Source organism: Anolis carolinensis, chromosome 2 (assembly GCF_035594765.1).
Source record: "Anolis carolinensis isolate JA03-04 chromosome 2, rAnoCar3.1.pri, whole genome shotgun sequence".
In the NCBI taxonomy this organism is placed as follows: domain Eukaryota; kingdom Metazoa; phylum Chordata; class Lepidosauria; order Squamata; family Dactyloidae; genus Anolis; species Anolis carolinensis.
This window is the reverse complement of record NC_085842.1, coordinates 180,908,070-180,928,053: the sequence shown is the minus strand read 5'-3', so window position 1 is coordinate 180,928,053 and position 19,984 is coordinate 180,908,070. Positions and strand designations below refer to the sequence as shown.

At 42.0% G+C, this 19,984-nt stretch overlaps 2 protein-coding genes across 2 annotated transcripts in view; one reads left to right on the top strand and one right to left on the bottom strand.

Annotated features, from left to right (window-relative positions):
* cacna1f (calcium voltage-gated channel subunit alpha1 F) overlaps nucleotides 1-13,014 on the bottom strand; it is a 91,638-nt gene extending 78,624 nt beyond the window's left edge. The window contains exons 1-8 of the mRNA XM_062971236.1: nucleotides 10,919-13,014; nucleotides 9,281-9,539; nucleotides 9,042-9,147; nucleotides 6,409-6,548; nucleotides 3,894-4,036; nucleotides 2,439-2,591; nucleotides 588-784; nucleotides 362-465 (exon numbers count right to left, since the gene is read on the bottom strand). Coding sequence (XP_062827306.1) covers nucleotides 362-465; nucleotides 588-784; nucleotides 2,439-2,591; nucleotides 3,894-4,036; nucleotides 6,409-6,548; nucleotides 9,042-9,147; nucleotides 9,281-9,539; nucleotides 10,919-10,946 — 1,130 coding nt within the window. The 5' untranslated portion in view covers nucleotides 10,947-13,014. The remainder of the gene's footprint in view (nucleotides 1-361; nucleotides 466-587; nucleotides 785-2,438; nucleotides 2,592-3,893; nucleotides 4,037-6,408; nucleotides 6,549-9,041; nucleotides 9,148-9,280; nucleotides 9,540-10,918) is intronic.
* Nucleotides 13,015-19,496: 6,482 nt separating this feature from the next.
* ccdc22 (coiled-coil domain containing 22) overlaps nucleotides 19,497-19,984 on the top strand; it is a 36,334-nt gene continuing 35,846 nt past the window's right edge. The window contains exon 1 of the mRNA XM_008103927.3: nucleotides 19,497-19,792. The gene's annotated coding sequence lies outside the window, so the exon portion shown is untranslated. The remainder of the gene's footprint in view (nucleotides 19,793-19,984) is intronic.

Sequence of the window (19,984 nt, the reverse complement as noted above, 5' to 3'; positions counted from 1 at the left end):
TTTGATTTGTATACCTATTTTATATATCTATACATCTGGGGTCGCATAAAAAGTGCTCAGGCAGAAAGGGGATCACAAGTGGAAAAAAATAAGAAGCTATGGATTAACATATGCCAATAAAGCACAATATTAAAGGACCTTTGCATAATTTATGCAAACCACAGAATTAAGCTTTTCTTGGCACAGAATATGGATCATCTTAGCATGTGCCTACTTCACATGTTACTTTTAGCCCCTGGTGTGATATTAACCTCGATCTAAAAAATGAATACATAATAATATTAATAAAAGGCTGTTCCATTTCCCCACAACCTTGGTTGATCCAATTCGTATGGTATGCATGCTTAGAGTTCTGACTTACCCACTGAGAACACCCAAAACGAGATTGAGTACGAAGAAGGAACCAAAGATGACAAGGCTAACAAAATAAAGCCAGGGCAGTTCATGACCCATTGCATCCTGCATCTGAAGAAAACAGAACACAAAGGTTGAGATGGAAGCTACACATCTAGATGGATCATACTGCATGAATTATCTTGGGAAAGTGTTAGCCATGCAGTTCCCCAAACCCTTCCCAGTTGGCTTACCCAGTAGAGCACATCAGTCCAGCCTTCCATGGTGATACACTGGAAAACAGTCAGCATGGCAAAGAAGAAGTTGTCAAAGTTAGTGATGCCACCATTGGGTCCTTCCCACTTGCCACGGCACTCACTGTTGTTCACTGTGCATTCCCGGCCATGTCCAGAGAAGGCACAAGGTGATGGGTCCTCCTCCGCCTCCAGATCTGCAAAGTGGTAGAGAAATTAGAGGTGATGTTGGGAAGAAAAGGAATAGTATATTCCTTGCCTGAACAATGTGACAGTTGTAAAGGGCCAATATTTTAAAAAGCCATTCATACGGGCCAAATATAAATGGCTTTTTAAAATATTGGCCCTTTTCCAAAGGTCCCAGGGAAGCCCTTTGCGGGCCGCATCTCAGCCACAGGCTGCATGTTGTGAAAGCCTGCTCTATTCCCATGCAAAGCCTATGGCCTCATCATACTTGAGAATTGGAGCCCCCAGTGGCGCAGTGGGTCAAACCCTTGTGCCAACAGAACTTGAAGGTTGGGTTGCTGACCTGAAGGTTACTAGTTTGAATTCAACCCAGGGAGAGGTTCTACCCGGGGATGAGCTCCCTCTATCAGCTCCAGCTCCACGAGGGGACATGAGAGAAGCCTCCCACAAAGATGGTAAAAACATCAAAACATTCGGGTGTCCCATGGGCAATGTCACAGACAACCAATTTTCTCATACCAGAAGTGACTTGCAGTTTCTCAAGTCGCTCCTGACACACACAAAAAAACCTTCAGCATTTATCCACTTTAAATCCAGTTTCTGCCTCCTGCAGAATTCTGGGGTTTGTAGTTTGGTGATGCTCAGGACCTGTCTGGCTGAGCTGTTTAAAGGACCCTCCCTAAAGTGGATTTAAAGTGGATCCAAACTGTAGTGTGATGAAGTCATTAGTTTTACAATGGTATTAGAACAAATCAAAATATTCATCAAATTTTCAGCATTCCCTCTTCACCAGAGGTCATTCAAAAACCACATAATCACATATAAAGAGACCCACTTATCCACTTGGAATTTCTTTTTTTAGTTATGGTATTTTCTCTATTGGTTTATTCTAGTTAACTTTTTAAAACCCAATTTTTTACTTTTCAAAATAAAAAAACTTTTAATATTTCAAACTTTTCAACTTTTAATATTGAAACGCCAAAGATTTCTTAAAGGTAAAGGTTTCCCCTGACGCTAAGTCCGGTCATGTCTGATTCTGGGGTGTGGTGCTCATCTCCATTTCTAAGCCGAAGAGCCGGTGTTGTCCATAGACACCTCCAAGGTCATGTGGCCGGCATGACTGCATGGAGCGCCCTTACCTTCCCGCCAGAGCGGTACCTATTGATCTACTCACATTGGCATGTTTTCGAACTGCTAGGTTGGCAGGAGCTGGAGCTAACAGCGGCCACTCACATTTCTTAGCACCACAAATGCATGAAAAGTACGTGAAAGAGATTATCTTCTTCAAAACTGCAACATTTTCATTTAGGCATAGCCTTTTCACACTACACAATTAAAGCACTATCATTCTGCCTTAACTTCTTCTGTGGCAGCATCCTGTGGAATATTGGAGTTTTGTGTTTGATGAGGCACTAGCACTTTGGCTGAGAATTCCAAACACTGTGCTTTGTGGAACTACAAATCCTGGGATTCCATAGGATGTTACAGTGACAGTTGTAATGGAATTGTACTGCTGTAATTGTGTACACAATTTAAATACAGCCACATAGTTTTCCAGTATAGCAGAAGAAAGTAACACTGTTAAATTTCATGCAGTTAGACCAATCTCATTCCCAAGAGCTTTGGAAATGGAAGGCCAAGGCTCTCCTTGGTGCTGAACTATACCTGAACCAATTATGAAGCAAGTCTTGTGCATCCGGCCAATGAAGAGTTCCAAACCAATGATGGCATAGATGATGATGACAAAAAGGACAAGCAGTGCAATGTGCAGAAGGGGAACCATGGCTTTCATAATGGAATTCAAAACAATGTGCAGGCCTAGTGGGAGGGAAGGATTCAAGTTAAAAGCATTAATTCTGAAGAATTGCGATAGAGAGTATTGTTTCAACATGCACAGCAATCTCAGTTGACCGGACAGACAGGGATTGCACAGCCCAGGACAGAGGTCCTTCTTCTCTTGAGAATAAAATGCAATTGGAAGAGAGAATCTTATCATTTTTATCACAGTCATGCGTAAAGAGAACTAAATCATTTGTCAATGACCTGATTCTAGGCTAGCTTTCAAGTATAAACAGAGGCAGTTCCCTCACTGTAGTCTATTGAAAGTCAACAAGCTATACCCCAGCAGCATTGTTCAACTGCAGTGAATATGCTTGTGTGGTGTACAGAGCATGTAATAAAGAGGTATTAACTGCAACATTATTACAACTGCAACATCTTGTACTAATGATGAGCCACGATGGTGCAATGAGTTAAACCCTTGTGCTAGCTGGACTGCTGACCTAAAGGTTGGGTTGCTGACCTGAAGGTTACCAATTTGAATCCGTGAGACGGGGTGAGCTCCCGTCTGTCAGCTCTAGCTTGTGGGAGCATGAGAGAAGCCTCCCAGCAGGATTGTAACACATCTGGGCGTCCCCTGGGCAACGTCTCTGTAGACGGCCAATTCTCTCACACCAGAAGCCATTTGCAGTATGTTCCCAAGTTGCTTCTGACACGATAAAAAACTGCAACACAACAAGTAGGCACGGAAAGTCACGAGGTGTGTCAACACACTGTGCAGTGAAGATAGCACAAAAAGTGTGCCCATGTGGACAGATGATATTTTGGGCCATTCAGTGTGCGTGAAAATCAAATTAACATTTAATCATGTTCAAGGTGGTACAGTGCCTGTGGTCCAATCTAAAAGTTTGTTGTAATATGGTGACCTAGTGCAGTGTAAAATGAACGCATGCCAGCCCTGCAATAGGATACTGTCATGTGGAGTATCGGGATGTGGGAGTATGAAAATATCGGGAGTATGAAATATAATAGGATGCCATAATGTGGAGTATGGGGAGCCAGATTTATATAGAGCTATAATAGCATATAATAATAATAATAATAATAATAATAATAATAATAACTTTATTTTTATATCCTGCCTCCATCTCCCTGAAGGGACTCGGGACGGCTTACATGGGGAACAAACCCAAACCAAACAGAGATTAAAACCAACCATAGATTAAAACATAACTCAATAAAATCAAACTTGAGGCATACAGACAACAGGTAGTACAGTGTGGCCATCCATACAATAAGAAGCACTCAAACTATACATAATGAGATAAGAGAAATGCTTACTGGGGACACCAGAAACAAGGCGCAGAGGTCGCAAGACACGGAAGGCTCTCAGAGCTTTGACATCAAACCCACCCGGCTTCCCACTCATGTGATGGGCTTCTCCAGGTTTGTGAGAAAATTGTTCCAGGATGACACTGAACAGGCTGTAAGAGAAAATTTTGAATCCACTAAGTAGGCTGCATTCTCCCAGGAAGTATCTTAAAAGAGTTATCCAAGGTACTAAATGTATTTTGAGGACAGGATTCAATACCTTGGAGAACTCTTTTAAAGTAAGGAAAGATTCACTATCTTACTAACAGTCACCACTACATGGCAGCCCTTTTATATCTTCATACACCTCAAAGTAAGAGTTTAATTTGTTCTGTGACCGAGTTCTTAACTCAAAATGCTCTTATCTCAAAGCAAATATTTGCATTAAATGCATTGAAATGGTATTAATACATTTGGGCCACCCGAACCCCCTTTTTTTATACATGTTTTTAAATAAGAAAATGTACTTTATAAGTAACAAATAATGTATAAATGCACATTCGTATAGAACAATAAAAAGAAAGATCAGCTTTAAAATGGTACAAGCATAAAGTTGTAACAAGGAAGCACAAACACAAAATGAAGAGGCAGAACTATCCTTTTCTTCATACTGTACTCATTCCAGCCTCCTTCCCTCTCTTGCTGCTTCTCCCTCTCTCTCTTCATGAAGCCAAACATACCAGGAATAAAAACCACACAAAATCAACTAACGCAAAGTTCCTCAAAGGGGATAACAGCAAAGCAGACAACAATCTTCCAAAGAGGACAAGAGCACAAGGTATGAAGCACAGAAGCTGCTCCCTTCAAACCCTGTATTCTCATGGCTAACACTACCTCGGGCACTAGCTCTGAACTCAAAACATGACTCTTATGTCAAAGCAAAATCCGGGCCAAGCAATGGCTTTGAACTCAAAACACTCTTAAGTGAGGATGCTCTTAAGTAGAGGTTCCACTATGCAAGCTCTTTGTGCTGTCATCTTTGATCATCTTGAAGGCATGATTGTCCCTGTGGCATCTCTCTTCTTTAGCTTGCCCTATCTTTTCTAACTCTTTGAGAGAACTGGGTAATTATTTGCTCAGAGTTCAAACAAAATTTCAGAACTCCTTATCTGTTGGTGGGCTATCATCCCTAACATCAATTGCCTAATATTAGATGCCTAATGCAGGGGGAAATTAAAGGACTAGAGCCACATTGTGGAACTACTCCAGCCTCCACAGAGTTGATCTCTAAAATGAGAGGTTAGGAGTTACCATGAATGCACATTCTTGGATGACAGGAGAACCAAGCTACTTGATTATAGGATATTCCCTCACATGGCAAATGAGAAGGTTGGCATTTAAAGGAACAACCCATGACTGAATGAACTGTTCTTCTGTGCTATCCTAATAATATTTGTATGACAGATGTATCAGAATATGAATACATTTCCATTTTAATTCTTATAGGCAGCTTCTATAAAACTAAAATCTATTTAATGCATTATTTTGTCATCCTACGCTACTTCCAAATGAGTGTGGGGCACAGACTTCTGTTCATTGCTGAGTAGAAACAAATCACTGCCAATGAAGCAAACTTCTGTACTTCTCATATAGCCCATTGTAGGAAATTTCTGATAAGGCAACCTACAGTTTTGTAATCCTTTTTAACTACAAATTATTATTATTATTATTATTATTATTATTATTATTATTATTATTATTATTGGGGGGCCCGGTGGTTCAGTGTGTTAAAGCACTGAGCTGCTGAACTTGCGGACCAAAAGGTCACAAGTTCAAATCCGGGAAGCAGAATGAGTGCCTGCTGTTAGCCCCAGCTTCTGCCAACCTAGCAGTTTGAAAACATGCCAATGTGAGTAGATCAATAGGTACTGCTCCGGTGGGAAGGTAATGGTGCTCCATGCAGTCATGCTGGCCACATGACCTTGGAGGTGTCTATGGACAATGCCAGCTCTTCGGCTTAGAAAAGAAGATGAAAACCAACCCCTAGAGTCGGACACAACTGGACTTAACATCAAGGGAAACCTTTACCTTTACTTATTATTATTATTATTATTTCAATTGTATTCCATCATTTCGCCAATACTGGAAGTCAACTCAGCCTATAAACACTGAAACAAATACAGTTTGAAGAACTTTGAAAGATCTAAGTAAAAACATATGTAATGTTTTTGTTAAAAAGCAAAATGTCCAACATGGCGTAAGGGTTTCAGCATTATTACTACTCTAGCCACCAGTATGGCACCCTGCTTTTGCCCATGAAAACCTACTGGGTGACTTTGAGCAAATCACACTCTTTTGGCCTCAGAGGAATGCAATGACAAACCTCTCCTGAACAAATCTTGTCATGAAAACCCTATGATAGGGTTCCCATAAGTCAGAAATGCCGTGAAGGTATACAACAAAGACCAACAAAGCTATTTAGAGCATATCAATTAAAAGACAAATGATTATTCTTATCCATTCATTCATTTATATTTATACTCACCCCACCACAACAATAACAAAATCGAGAAGGTTCCAGCCATTCCGGATGTAGGCGCTGGGATGCATGACCAGACCATAAGCCAGGATCTTGAGGAATGTTTCCACAGTGAAGATGATAAGAAAAATATATTCTACTTGTTCCTACAGGGTGGGGAGGAGGAAGAAGTCCAAGAGGGCACAAATTCTATTTTTCTAGTATTCACAGCTTGAGAAATATATATCAATCACATCATCGGGGTTTCAAAAGTAAAAGCCACAGAAAATGTTGCAAAACCTGGGCAGTCCCAAAGACCTCCACCTGCAACTATTATAAAGGGCCCATGGTTCCAGTTCTAAAAAGCTAAAATCAGAAGCAGTGAGAGGAAATTTTGATCTAGAAAAAAATGACAAGGATTAGCAACATCTCAGTTCAACACTGACATGAGCAGCTTACAGAGCCAGGAGTGACACACAAATACAAATGCCAGCAGGGAATATATGTTTGCACTGTAAGCATGGCAGCATGGAAGCATGCATCCTATTTAGTGGCATGGAGAATTAGGAAGTCGCACACAGAAAAAAAAGGCAATATAGACCTATATAGAGCCAGGGATGCAAGTATACAGCTCATCTCTATTACATCCTCACCAATAGGCATTATTTTCCTACTCACACCAAAAACAGAATACCATCCACTAAGTACTCCTCATCCCTCCTTTCACTTCGTTTCTGCACTAGTAAATTATCTCCTCCCTTGCAACTGAGAACCCAGGTCTCCATTTTGCCACTGTAAATTATGTGCATTGTGGGATCTTGCATTTCTCCATGATTATATTTCAGGTAAAAAAACAGGATATAGAAATGAGATTGGGTTCTGCCCCTGACCGCAGTACTGTCAAGTATATCTGGATTTACCCCCAGAGGAGGTAACAGGAATCAGGAACTGGCCACCATCCAGTTTCACCAAGAGATTACTCTGGATTTACTCTGGGGAAGCTGAGATCAAACTCTAGCGCTGACCCCAGTTGCAATCAGCAGATGAATTCAGTTTCACGGAGAGTCGCTCAATGATCGCTGCAAGATCCTCAGCTAGTTGCTAGAATCAGGCCAGTTTCGTGATGGCTGAGGAAGACAAGGCAGAGGGGTGAGGGCAGTTGCCTCAGCTGGCCTCAGTCAGGTGGTGGATTAATGGTTATTAAGAGATAATAGTTTTAATTAGCATTAACGTGTTGCCTTTGGCAGAAATCAAGAAGTAAAGATGGAATAATTAAGAAAGGATGCTAGGAGTAAGAGGTTATTGGGTTAGGGGAAGGGGGTAGGAGGGATGGGGGGGGGGGGGGGGGAGAGAAAGGCCCTGATCTGGATTTCTAGGTTTTTTTAGAGGAAATTCATGTGCAGTGGGTTTGAGGAAGGCAACTGGGAACCATGCTTCATGGCTTTATCTGAAGCTGCCAGGTGTGCTCAGGCCATCTGTCCCTCTAGCTCAGTGCTACCTACTTAGGTTGTGACCAGTTCTCAGGGGTCTGAGAACTGCTGCCCAACAAGCTGTTCAAAATTATTATTTATTATTTATTTACCCCATTTGTACCCCGCCCTTCCCCACCCCAGAGGGGACTCAAGGCAGCTTACACAAGCACCTTCAGAGCACATATCAACATAAGTTTAAAATATAGAGAAATTAAAATTCGTACAATGACATTGAAACCTTACAATCAATTAAAATCACGACATCCAAAATCATAGTCTAAAGCCGTTATGTGGTCAATTGCATATATTGCACATCTATTATTGTACTATGCTCTTATCCAAAGGCTTGATCCCAGAGCCAGGACTTCACTTTCCTTCTGAAGGCTAGGAGGGAGGGAGCTGATCGCTAGGGAGGGACTTCCACAGCCGAGGGGCCACCACCAAGAAGGCCCTGTCTCTCATCCCCATCATCTGAGCTTGTGAAGAAGGCGGGATCGAGAGCAGGGCCTCTCCAGATGAACTTAATCTTTGAGGTGGCTCATAAGGGAAGATATGTTCGGACAGGTAAGCTGGGCCAGAACTGTTTAAGGCTTTATAGGCTAAAGCCAGCACTTTGAATTGTGCTCGGTAGCAAACCGGCAGCCAGTGAAGCTGGCGCAACAGAGGAGTTGTGTGCTCCCTGTACGCCACTGGGCTGAAAATGTCTGGAGTTCAGTGTATCAGCAAGCAAAACAAGCATAGCTCATCTACTGAGCTACTACATTCCTTCCAACATTTCACAGATGAAAACTAGGACACATGGTGACATGCGACATCAGAGTGTAGTCAAGATAGTAAAAGTTATCGATAAGAAATAACACGCAAGATAGAAGGAAAAGCAGTTTGTCTTTGCCCAAGCTTATAGGGGAAATAAATCTTCTCTCCCTCCCCCTGCTAAGTAAATCAAGCACAAACTATTTTTGCATGTTGAGATTTTTGCAGCAATCACAGTAAGCTGAGAATGAATGGGACAGAAGGAAGAACAAAGAGGACATTTTAAAATCATCTGGAAAACTGAGATGTCAGAGGATTAAACAGCGCTCTCTCTTCCAAATTGGGAGAGTTGAAGAGTATGTCATGATACCTTCCCCACTACTGCAACCACATCCAAACAACTTCCATTCAACCAGTTTTATAAAAGGTACTCACCAAGTTGTGGTTGGCGACATTGGAGTCATCTTCAGGGAAGGGGATATAGACTCCTAAGGCCACACAGTTGGCAAAGATGGTCATAAGGATGAGGATGTCAAAGGGCCTGGGAAGTATGTGGTTAAGGAATCAAACAGAATTATCTTCTCTTCCCAACACCCTCCCTGCTCAAAAAGACGGCAACAAATCCCACCCCACTCTCCCAACCATGCCTCTCCCAATTTGTAAATGCAGGATGCTTCCATTCAACAATGCTGATTGCAGCCCGGCGGATGGGATTGTTCAGCCTGAGGCAGAAGAGGGCACGGGGTGAACGGTGGACCACATTGGTGCCCTGGGTCTTGTGCTTGTTGTGCTGGAGCTTCTTCTTCTGAGCATTGCTTCCTGTAGAGCCCAGAGTATCTGTGCACCCGTTTGTCAGCGTCCATGCCAGGGCCTGGCCTGTTGCCTCCACAAAAGCCTCAGCCGCCGAGCGTGGTAATTCAGGAGGCTCAGTCACTGTGGGCAGGAAGGAGAGGAGAGAGAGATTTTATTATTTATTTATTTACTGCATTTATGTACTGCTTTTCTTATTCCTGGGCAAAACTTTGAACAGACTCAAAGAGGTTTACAACACAATAATGGCAAAATTCAATGCCAAACATACATGTGAAAACATAAAAAACAGATCAAATCATAAACAATAAAATGAACATCAGGTGTACTTATAGAACAACTCCAAAATAACAAAATCAGAAATTTAAATATATAAATCAAACATTTAGGACATGTTTACTAATAGATCTAATATTTTGTTGGTTGGTTGGTTTCCCCTTACGTTAAGTCCAGTCGTGACCGACTCTGGGGGTTGGTGCTCATCTCCATTTCTAAGCCAAAGAGCCGGTGTTGTCCATAGACATCTCCAAGGTCATGTAGCCGGCATGACTGCATGGAGCGCTGTTACCTTCCCACTGGAGCGGTACCTATTGATCTACTCACATTGGCATGTTTTCGAACTGCTAGGTTGGCAGGAGCTGGAGCTAACAGCAGCCGCTCACACCGCTCCCGGGGTTTGAACCTGGGACCTTTCGGTCTCCAGCTCAGTGCTTTAAAGCACTTCGCCACCGGGGCTCCAGATCTAATATTAGTAAACAGTTAAAACATTAGACGTAAAAAGGCAGTTTGTGACAAGCCAACAGGGCTGATGTAGTGTCTGAGTCAGAGTGTTTAAGGTGCCGGCTGAATTAGATGGACTCTGAATGCCTTTAGAAATATCAATATCTTGTTCCTCAGTAAAAGTACCAATTATAGAGTTTCCATCCATTAAAAATGTAAAGTGCAACATATAAGACAGCATGTTTCCAGCGAATGGAAGACAAAATGGAAACCTCTGTGAAAGCTGGTCAGAATAAAACCTCCAGTGTTCATCCTTTATCTTTGGTACAGACCTAGTAATTCACATACATCTAATTCTGCATGTCAGCCTCAGTTGTATATCAAAAGGCCTCTCTTGTTTTGGTCATAGTTTCAGTCCTAAATCTGACTTACTTTTAACTTCGGCATCTCAGCATTCCTTGTCTCAAAGAGCCACTGTAACACCAAAGTTTTTCCTGACGCTTGTAACAGCTGGACTACAGATCAGCCATCTTCTGCTAACCCCTAGAAGCCTATTTATTCCAGTACTCCCTACTTACCGCTATTTTATTCCTCAGTGGCTTCTGAATTAATTCCATAGGCTGCAGTCAATCTAAACCCTAAGGACCCCTTTGAACACAGGAAGCTTTCTTGCATCTGAGTAAGCATTCAGAAGGTCTGAGCTGTCAAACTCCTACTTGTCTCACTCCAACCCCCTTTCCCCCACCCTGGTTAACCAAACGCATCTACATGGGGTCACTCACGTCCTCCGTTGCACTCCGACTCTGACATTTTGCTGGCTTGTTGCTAGAGGTGGCTGGCTGGAAGGGTTGAATGGGCGGATGTGTCACTGCCCAAAAGATGCTAGCACTTTGGTCCAAATGCTTCTCCACCTCGTACAGGAGGACCTTCCATTCTTTTTGGCCTTTCTCCCTGGGTGGGGAGGAAGGGCCAGGTTAGCCCCAGTTGTTCTCATGGGAGAGCCAAGCCAGGACCCTTGCCAGCTTCTCCCTCAGATGTCTCCTCCGATCCCAGTTTTCACTGTGGGGTTCCTTCCAAAAGGGATCTGAGCCCCCTTGACTGTGCCTCTTTCATGCTCTCGGCTTGCTCCCTCTCTTTCTCTTTCTGTTGCTTTCCCTACTTCGTTCCCTCGCTTGGTTGAGGATTAAGGCAGATTGCCTACTTTAAAGGGCAGCGCGGGAGGCAGGGAGGAGGGAGCTCACAGCTGGTTAGGTCACTGACTGTGGAGAGCTGGGGACATCCCAGCCGGACAGCCAGCCATCCAAGGCCAGGCAAGGCTGAGAAAAAGAGACTAGTCTCAGTGATGTGAGTGAAATGGGAATAGCCATGACCGAATATATAACTATCTGCAGTTGAGTGTTTTGGAAGCAGCTAAAGGCAAACTCTTGCAAGTACAGCCGGTCCTCTGTATCCTCAGATTCTGCATCCATCGTTTCAATCATCCACAACTTGAAAATGTGTATCCAAAAAGCAACCCTTAACTTTGCTATTTTATGTAAGTGACACTGTTTATTATGTTGTTGGATATAATGGGACTTGCACATCCATGGATTTTGGTATTCATAGGAGTCCTAGAACCAAACCACAGCAGATGATAAAATCCCTCTGTATGATGGATCTTCCCTATGATGGATGGACAGGTGCTAAATTCTTTATGAGGGTAACAGCAACTACTTTTCTTTTTCCAAGCCATTCTGGATGGCACTTCCACTCATCCTGCCAGAAGTTACTGTGTGCTAAGGGATGTGTTTTGTTGTTTGTTCATTAAGTTGCTTCCGACTCTTTGTGACCTCATGGACCAGCCCATGCCAGAGCTCCCTGTCAGCTGTGGCCACCCCTAGCTCCTTCAAGGTCAATCCAGTCACTTCAAGGATACCATCCATCCAGCTTGCCCTTGGTCGACCCCTCTTCCTTTTTCCTTCAGTTATCCCTAGCATCATTCTCTTCTCTAAGCTTTCCTGTCTCATTATGTGTCCAAAGTACTTCATCTTTGCCTGTAATATCCTTCCCTCCAGTGAGTAGTCGGGCATTATTTCCTGGAGTATGGACCGGTTGGATCTTCTTGCAGTCCAAGGCATTCTCAGATGTGTTTTCATGTACCTTATTATGGAGTGTTGGGAGAAGTCATTTCCGGCTCAGGTTACTACTTAATCATTTCAAATATGTGCATTCTTACTTGAAAAAACCACTCATCTCATATGTATTCCTCCAAACATTAATAGATTCTATAGAGGTAGCTGAAATTAAAAACATAATTTTAAAGTAATTAATTGATGGTATTTAATCCTGCTTAAAATAAGTTCTATTACTAATTAAATGTCACAGAAATGTTGGGGACAAACCTATTCCTTGGCTCCTATCTGCATTTACGGTAGGTGCAACATATTTTGGAGGATAAAATTTGAAGAAGTTGAAAGCTACCAGTCTATTCATAATCCCCAATCCAGAATTGGCTTTAACGTCTTTATATAATGGATATAATGAACAATTCAAGCAGAAAAGGGATTTAATTATTTTTGTTGTCTAGCTGTAAGCTTAGAAAAGCACTAATGAATTCCCTTTAATGAAAAACAGGCAGTGAAATTTAGCTCTCCTGAAGAAATTAATAGTATTAAAAATATTGAATCTTAGGTTTGGAAAACACCACAAGAACCATCTAGTCCTCCCATCCTCTGACATGCAGAAAGACACAACGTATTCTCTCCTGAAAGATGTCCATCCTGTCATTTATTCTTGTTAGCTAAAGCCTCAAACATCTGGAGGGCCCAATAAATTCAGAATCACTGGAACAGACAACTACAATGCAGAAATATCTAGTGGGTTGAGCACGCCCATCCCAGCCTGGTGCCCAATGGAAAGGTGGAAAGGGGGGGGGGGCAGTTAGGGAGATACAGTTGACTTGCTGTCTTCATTCATACAATCATAGAAGAATAGAATGGGAAGAGACCAGACGGGCCATCTAGTCCAACCCCCTGTTATGCAGGAAACGAACAATCAAAGCAGCCCACACAACAGTTTCCATGACTGAGTTGTGGGTTCGAACCTTGATCTTCAGAAGTCCTAAGGTGCATCTACACTGGAGAATTAAAGTAGTTTGACACCACTTTAACTCCTATGGCTCTATTCTATGGAATCCTGGGAGTTGTAGTTTGGTGAGACACTAGTAATCTTTGGCAGAGAAAGCTAAAAACCTCACAAAACTACAAGTCCTATGATTCTGTAGCACTGGCATGGAATGGAAATGGAATGGAAGAAAATTACTATTTAACTGGCAGGGTTTTTTTTTTTTTTTACTACATGACAACCTTTTTCTGCCGCTTTTTCTCCAGCCAGGCCACGCTGGGAAATGTGGAGGACTCTGAAGAGGGGGCATCTTGGTTATTTGACTACCTAGCACTGATACACCAATATCTGTGACGAGATCCCAGAAAAGGAAAAATTTAAAACTGCAGTATAAAACCTTTTCACATTGGTTGCCTACTCCACCTCTTTAATTCCAACATATGACACAGGTCATATCCTTATTGTCCTATCTTCTCCTTTTCTCCGTGATTCTCATCCTGTGGGTCCCCAGATGTTTTGGCCTTCAATTCCCAGAAATCCTAACAGCTGGTAAACTGGCTGGGATTTCTGGGAGTTGTAGGCCAAAAACATCTGGGGACTTACAGGTTGAGAAACACTATTTTATCATGATCAAATACTTCTATATCAGAAGAGGGTTGAGTTCAAGTCTGTTTATGCTCTTTGAGACTCTTCCAAGCAAGCCCTTTTTCTAGTTAAAAGAAAGGAGTAGTGGTGAATGGTCTTTCCTAAATCTTCCAGGAATGGTAGTTCACCTTTCACACAGGTTGTGCGCAAACACACACACACCATTTTCAAAAATCCAGAAGTAACTTCTAACTTTTCTTTTGCCAACCTGGTAGATCCCAGAGAATTTCAAGGGCAGCAAACTGGGCATCAGACTCACCATAGATTTCTCCCCATACTCTATAATTTCTATCATTGTATTTGTTATAGTGCACCTTCAGGTTGACTCTGACTTATGGTGACATTACCACAAGAGTTTTCTTGGCAAGATTTGATCAGATGAGATGTGCCTTTGCCTTCCTCTGCAGACTGGAGATACTCTGCCATATAATGCAGTTACAGAATGCAGTTTAACTGCACTGAGCTGTATTATATGGCAGTGTAAATTCATGTAATGCAGTTCAATGCAGTTAAATTGCACTATGAAACTGCATTATGGACCTGCTCTCCTAGGCCCAATCTATACTGCCATATAAAACACTGTGAAACTGCATTATATGGCATTGTAGATGAGGCCCCAGTGTCCTTCCACACTGCCCCCTATCCCAGGATCTGATTCCAGATTATCTGCATTAAACTGGAATATATGAGTCCCCACTGCCAGATAACCTGGTATAAAGAGATAATCTGGGATCAGATCTGAGATATAGGGCAGTGTGGATGGGCCCTTAACCATCAAAGAGCAAATTTTGTCAAAAACATGTATCCATAAATGTGTTTAAAAAAGCTTCACTTGCTCAAATTCCCTTTTCGCCTTAACTGTTAAAATAATCATGCTTTTATGTTTTTTCATGTCCTTTGTGTGCGTGTTTGTACCATTTCTCTCTTTTACAACAAAAGTAATTAAAAATGGTAATGATGTTTGTGGTGTTGCTCATTCGTAAGTGGGCATGTGATCCATTAGTAAGTAAATAAGAAAACCTGACCGTAGGTGGGAGTCTTATGCCTGTATTCTGTGTCAACATTTGAAAATTGATGGCCTAAGATCTGAGTTTCCTTTATGGAGAAAAAAGCGGGGTATAAAAATAGTAATAAGGTTTTGGTTTTAATTTCCTTTTTCATGCTGGGCTCTGATGGCAATTTAGAACTCTTTGTAGAGTTTTACAAGTATTAGCCCAGCAATAACTGCTATACAAGATATATTAATTATGTTATTAATTTCCAAATCAATACTGGAACAGACCACAAACAACCTTAATGTTTGAAACCCCAGAATTAAAGGGTTAGATGGGTAGATTCCATCCAATTAAAGGGTAAATTCTTCATAGTATTCATCTGTTTCTTAACTGAACTTGCATGGCAAACCTGCAGGACAAGTTATAATTTACAAATGAAACATAATTAAAATGTTGCTTTTAAACTTTTAGAATGAGTTAATGTGAGATTTGGTGAAATAGATATATCTACCAGCTGCTATAGAGCAGGGGTTCTTAAACTTTTCCATTCATGAACCCTTTCATCCTACACATTTTTACATGACCCCAGGTATATCTATATATATAAAAGGGTAATGAAATTTCGGCCTAGGACAAAACAACAAAACTACACATCCCAGAAACACTAAACTTGGCAGCACAGCCCCTCATCCATGCCGCTACGTTCATAGAATAATTGTTTTTATCCAATTGTTGCCAGTTAGAAGGCTAAGCTCCGCCCACTTGGTCTCCTAGCAACCCACTCAACCCAGGAGACAGGCAGAGTTAGGCCTCACTTAGGCCTCTTCCACACTGCCTATAAAATACAGATTATCAGATTTTAACTGGATTATATGGCAGTGTAGACTCAAGGCCCTTCCACACAGCTATATAACCCATTTATAATCTTATATTATCTGCTTTGAACTGGATTATCTTGAGTCCACACTGCCATATAATCCACTTCAGTGTGCATTTTATACAGCTGTGTAGAAGGGACCTCATATAATCCACTTCTAAGCAGATGATATAAGATTATAAATATAATATGTAATAATTACTGTGAGATATCTTGGAGATGGGACATAAGTCTAAACACAAAATATGTTTGTTTAATGTACACATAACTATAAGGTAGTTTTGAACAATATTTTTTACCATTTTGTGCACAGAAACATATTTTGTGTACAGTGAACCATCCGAAAGCAAAGGTGTCACTATCTTAACCAGCCACATAAACAATGATAAAATTGTGAAGTACTTTGAAGTTAGAGACAAGGGATGTTGAACCTGGACAGACACATTTGCTTTTAAAGCATAGCCAATAGGGTTGTGCATTCAGGATAAACCCTGACCCGTTTCATGTTCCAGCTTTCGGTAGGGGCCCTGATCTGTTTTTTGGGAGCCTCCCGAAATAGGGAGGGCAGATATCTATTTTCACTCTCTGGTGCCGAAAGATCCGTTTTCTATCGGGCCATTATGGCTCTCCCACCCAGGCTCTCCTTCCCGGCACATGCTTTAAGAAGGCTTCTTCTTACTCTAAAGGAAGCGCTCGGCTGCAGACCCTGTCAGGTGCAGACACTGCTGCACACCACACACACTCTCTTCTTGGAAAGAGTGTGTGTGTGGCATGCAGGCCCAGAGCGCCTGCGCCTGCCAGGGCCTGCAGCCAAGTGCCTCTTACTCTGTGGTGCTGAACAGCAGGCCAGGAGCTAGGAACCATTTCTGCTTGCTTTTGTGAAATCAGCTCATTTCTGTAGTGGGAGGGGATTTCTTTTTTGTGCTCCCGAAGAGCACAAAAGAAATGAAGGAAACAGGAAAAACAAATTCCGTGCACAACTCTAATAGCCAATCAGATAACACTATGTAACAAAATTTGACAAAAGTTCTGTTCCTGGTTTGAAAGCGTTATTCCTGTTTAATTACATGGTACTTAATTCCTAGGCTTTAATGGGGACTTTTGTTTTTGGTTTAAAATTTTTATTTATTAATTTATTTTGTGGAGACTTCTCTTAATTTTCTCACTGGCTCATGTTTATCACTGATAACTGAGATTAGCAAAAGATACCATTTAATTGATGAGTCTCCACAATAACTGTAATTGATTTTAAATTTTTTAATGGTTAATATTTATTTATATCTTATTTCTGGACATTGTTATGCTTTGTGTGATTTTTGTCTTGTATTTTATGTTAAATGTGTTTTGATTTGTATTGTATTATATACACTGTGTATTTCCAGTGTGCCGAGCAATGGCGAAGCTTGTTAGTAGCCAGCTGCAATAAATCACTACATGAGTTCGAAGCCAGCCCGGGTCGGATTAAGCTTCCAACCATTAATAGCCTAGCTTGCTGTTGACCTATGCAGCTCAAAAAACAGTTGCATCTGTTGAGTAGAAAATTTAGATACCACTTTATGCGGGAGACTAATTTAACTAATCTATGGCACCATAACACCTTCCAGCAGCGTGTGGAAGAATGAGGAAGTACTCCATCAAGGTCTCGATGTCACAAGTGGATGGTGAAACGGCAGCTCCCCCTGTGGCCAGAATCAAGCAACCCTCATGAAGCCAGAAGCTGGAAAATGTTAAATTGCCTCTGTGTCTGTCTATATATGTCGCATGTCTAATGGCATTGAATGTTTGTCATGTATATGTGCATTGTGATCCGCCCTGAGTCCCCTTTGGGGTGAGAAGGGTGGAAAATAAATACTGTAAATAAATAAATAAATAAATGTGGCACTGAAGTAGCAAAAAGTGCTGGCCATTCGTGAGAAGATGGAAGCTGTGAGCTGATACATTATTGCCATTAACAAAATCCAAACTTAAAATTTACTATGGACAAGACACTTGTTTTACTTACCCCTGTCCTCGTTCAAACCTTACCTTAGGAAATCACTAATTTTAACCTTTTTACTCTGTATTTGTCTAGGAGCGGGTTATTAGGCCGCAGGTCGGGATGTTTTGTATTCTTACATGGTTTTATTGTTGGGAAATGTTGGGACATTTTCTCATACATTGTGGCCTTGTAAAACAGCCCAGAAATACTGGACTCAAATACACAACTCAAAAAGCAACATGGAAGATTGCTACTATGTATGATTACTGTTGTGAGAATCATGTATGCCAAATGTGTTAAACTCAAGGCCTGCTAAACTCCAGCCCTTTATGTGGCCCTCTTCCAGATGCTGGACTACGGGCCCTTCTACACAGCCATATAACCCACAATATCAAGGCAGAAAATCCCACAATATCTGCGTTGAACTAGGTTGTCTGAGTCCACACTGCCATATATTCTGGTTCAAAGCAGACAATGTGGGATTGTATTCTGGGTTACAGTAGAGTCTTACTTATCCAACGTAAACGGGCCGGCAGAACGCTGGATAAGCTAATATGTTGGATAATAAGGAGAGATTAAGGAAAAGCCTATTAAACATCAATTTAGGTTATGATTTTACAAATTAAACACCAAAACATCATGTTAGACAACAAATTTGACAGAAAAAGTAGTTCAATACGCAGTAATGCTACCCTGTTTCCCCGAAAATAAGACATCCCCAAAAAATAAGACCTAGCAGAGGTTTTGCTGAATTGTTAAATATAAGGCCTCCTCCGAAAGTAAGACCTAGCAAAGTTTTTGTTTGGAAGCATGCCCGGTGCTCGCCAAACAAAACACCGGAGCATGCAGGATTGGTAAATGTGCATACCAATTGTACATGGAAATAATGGTAGTAACAAGAAATTCTTGACAGAAGTCACAGTTTGTCTGGTTTGGTTATTTTAGTTTGTAATGACAACTGCTGTACAGTATATAATAAATGTTCATTTTTTTGTTCAACAATAAATGTGAATTCTTCTTCATGGAAAAATAAGACATCCCCTGAAAATAAGACCTAGCACATCTTTGGGAGCAAAAAATAATATAAGACACTGTCTTATTTTCGGGGAAACACGGTATGTAGTAATTACTGTATTTACGAATTTAGCACCAAAATATCATGATGTATTGAAAACATTGACTACAAAAATGCATTGGATAATCCAGAACGTTGGCTAAGCGAGTGTTGGATAAGTGAGACTCTACTGTATATGGCTGTGCGAAAGGGCCCTATGTTCACACTGCCATATAATCAAGTTCAATGTGGATTTTATACAGCTCTGGGCCCTTCCACACAGCCGTATATCCCAGAATATCAAGGCAGAAAACCCCACATTATCTGCTTTGAACTGGAATATATGACAGTGTGGACTCAGATAACGCAGTTCAAAGCAGATATTGTGGGATTTTCTGCCTTGATATTCTAGGATATGTGGAAGGGCCCATTGTTTTCCGTCCTGCCATCCCTCTTTTGCACCAAAAAAAAAGGCCGCGTTTCGGTTGCTAGGAGACAGTGGCTCCACCTTGCGTGCGCCTGCAGCACGAGCGTCCCACCTCTCAGCAGCCTCTTCCGAGACATGCAGAGACTACACTTCCCGAGATGCTCTCTGTTCATGCCGGGGCCCTTCCACACAGCCCTATTTCTCAGAATATCAAGGCAGAAAATCCCACATTATCTGGGTGTGGGTTCAGATAGCTCAGTTCAAAGCAGATATTGTGGGGGTTTCTGCCTTGATATTCTGGGATATAGGGCTGTGTGGAAGGGCCCGGGGAGGCCAATTGGTATCAAATGACATGAAAAGGAATGCAAGAGCACTGGCACTTTTTTAAAATTTGGGATATCATATAGGGCTGTGTGGAAGAGCCCTTGATTTCCCTTGACTTGCTCTGCGCTCCTCCCATCATGCAAGGCGGCAGCGCGCAAGAGCCGCCCAGTCGGGCCTCTGTACTACACTTCCCATGGCGCTTTGGGGCGGGTCCCGTGACTGAACGCCAGGCCCAGCTCAGAGCGGAGGGAGCGGTGAGTACCATTGCCTGCCTGCCTTGCCCTGCCTTTGGAAGCAGCCTCTCCTTTTGGCCCTCCTCGCCGCCCCCATAGCGAGCCTACCCATGTTTATCCGTGGGAGCTGCAGCAGGCTCTGCCCACTCCTATCACACCTTCCCACTGCGGAGGAATCCCACTTCCTCCGGCTTGCATGGGGCTTAGACCAGG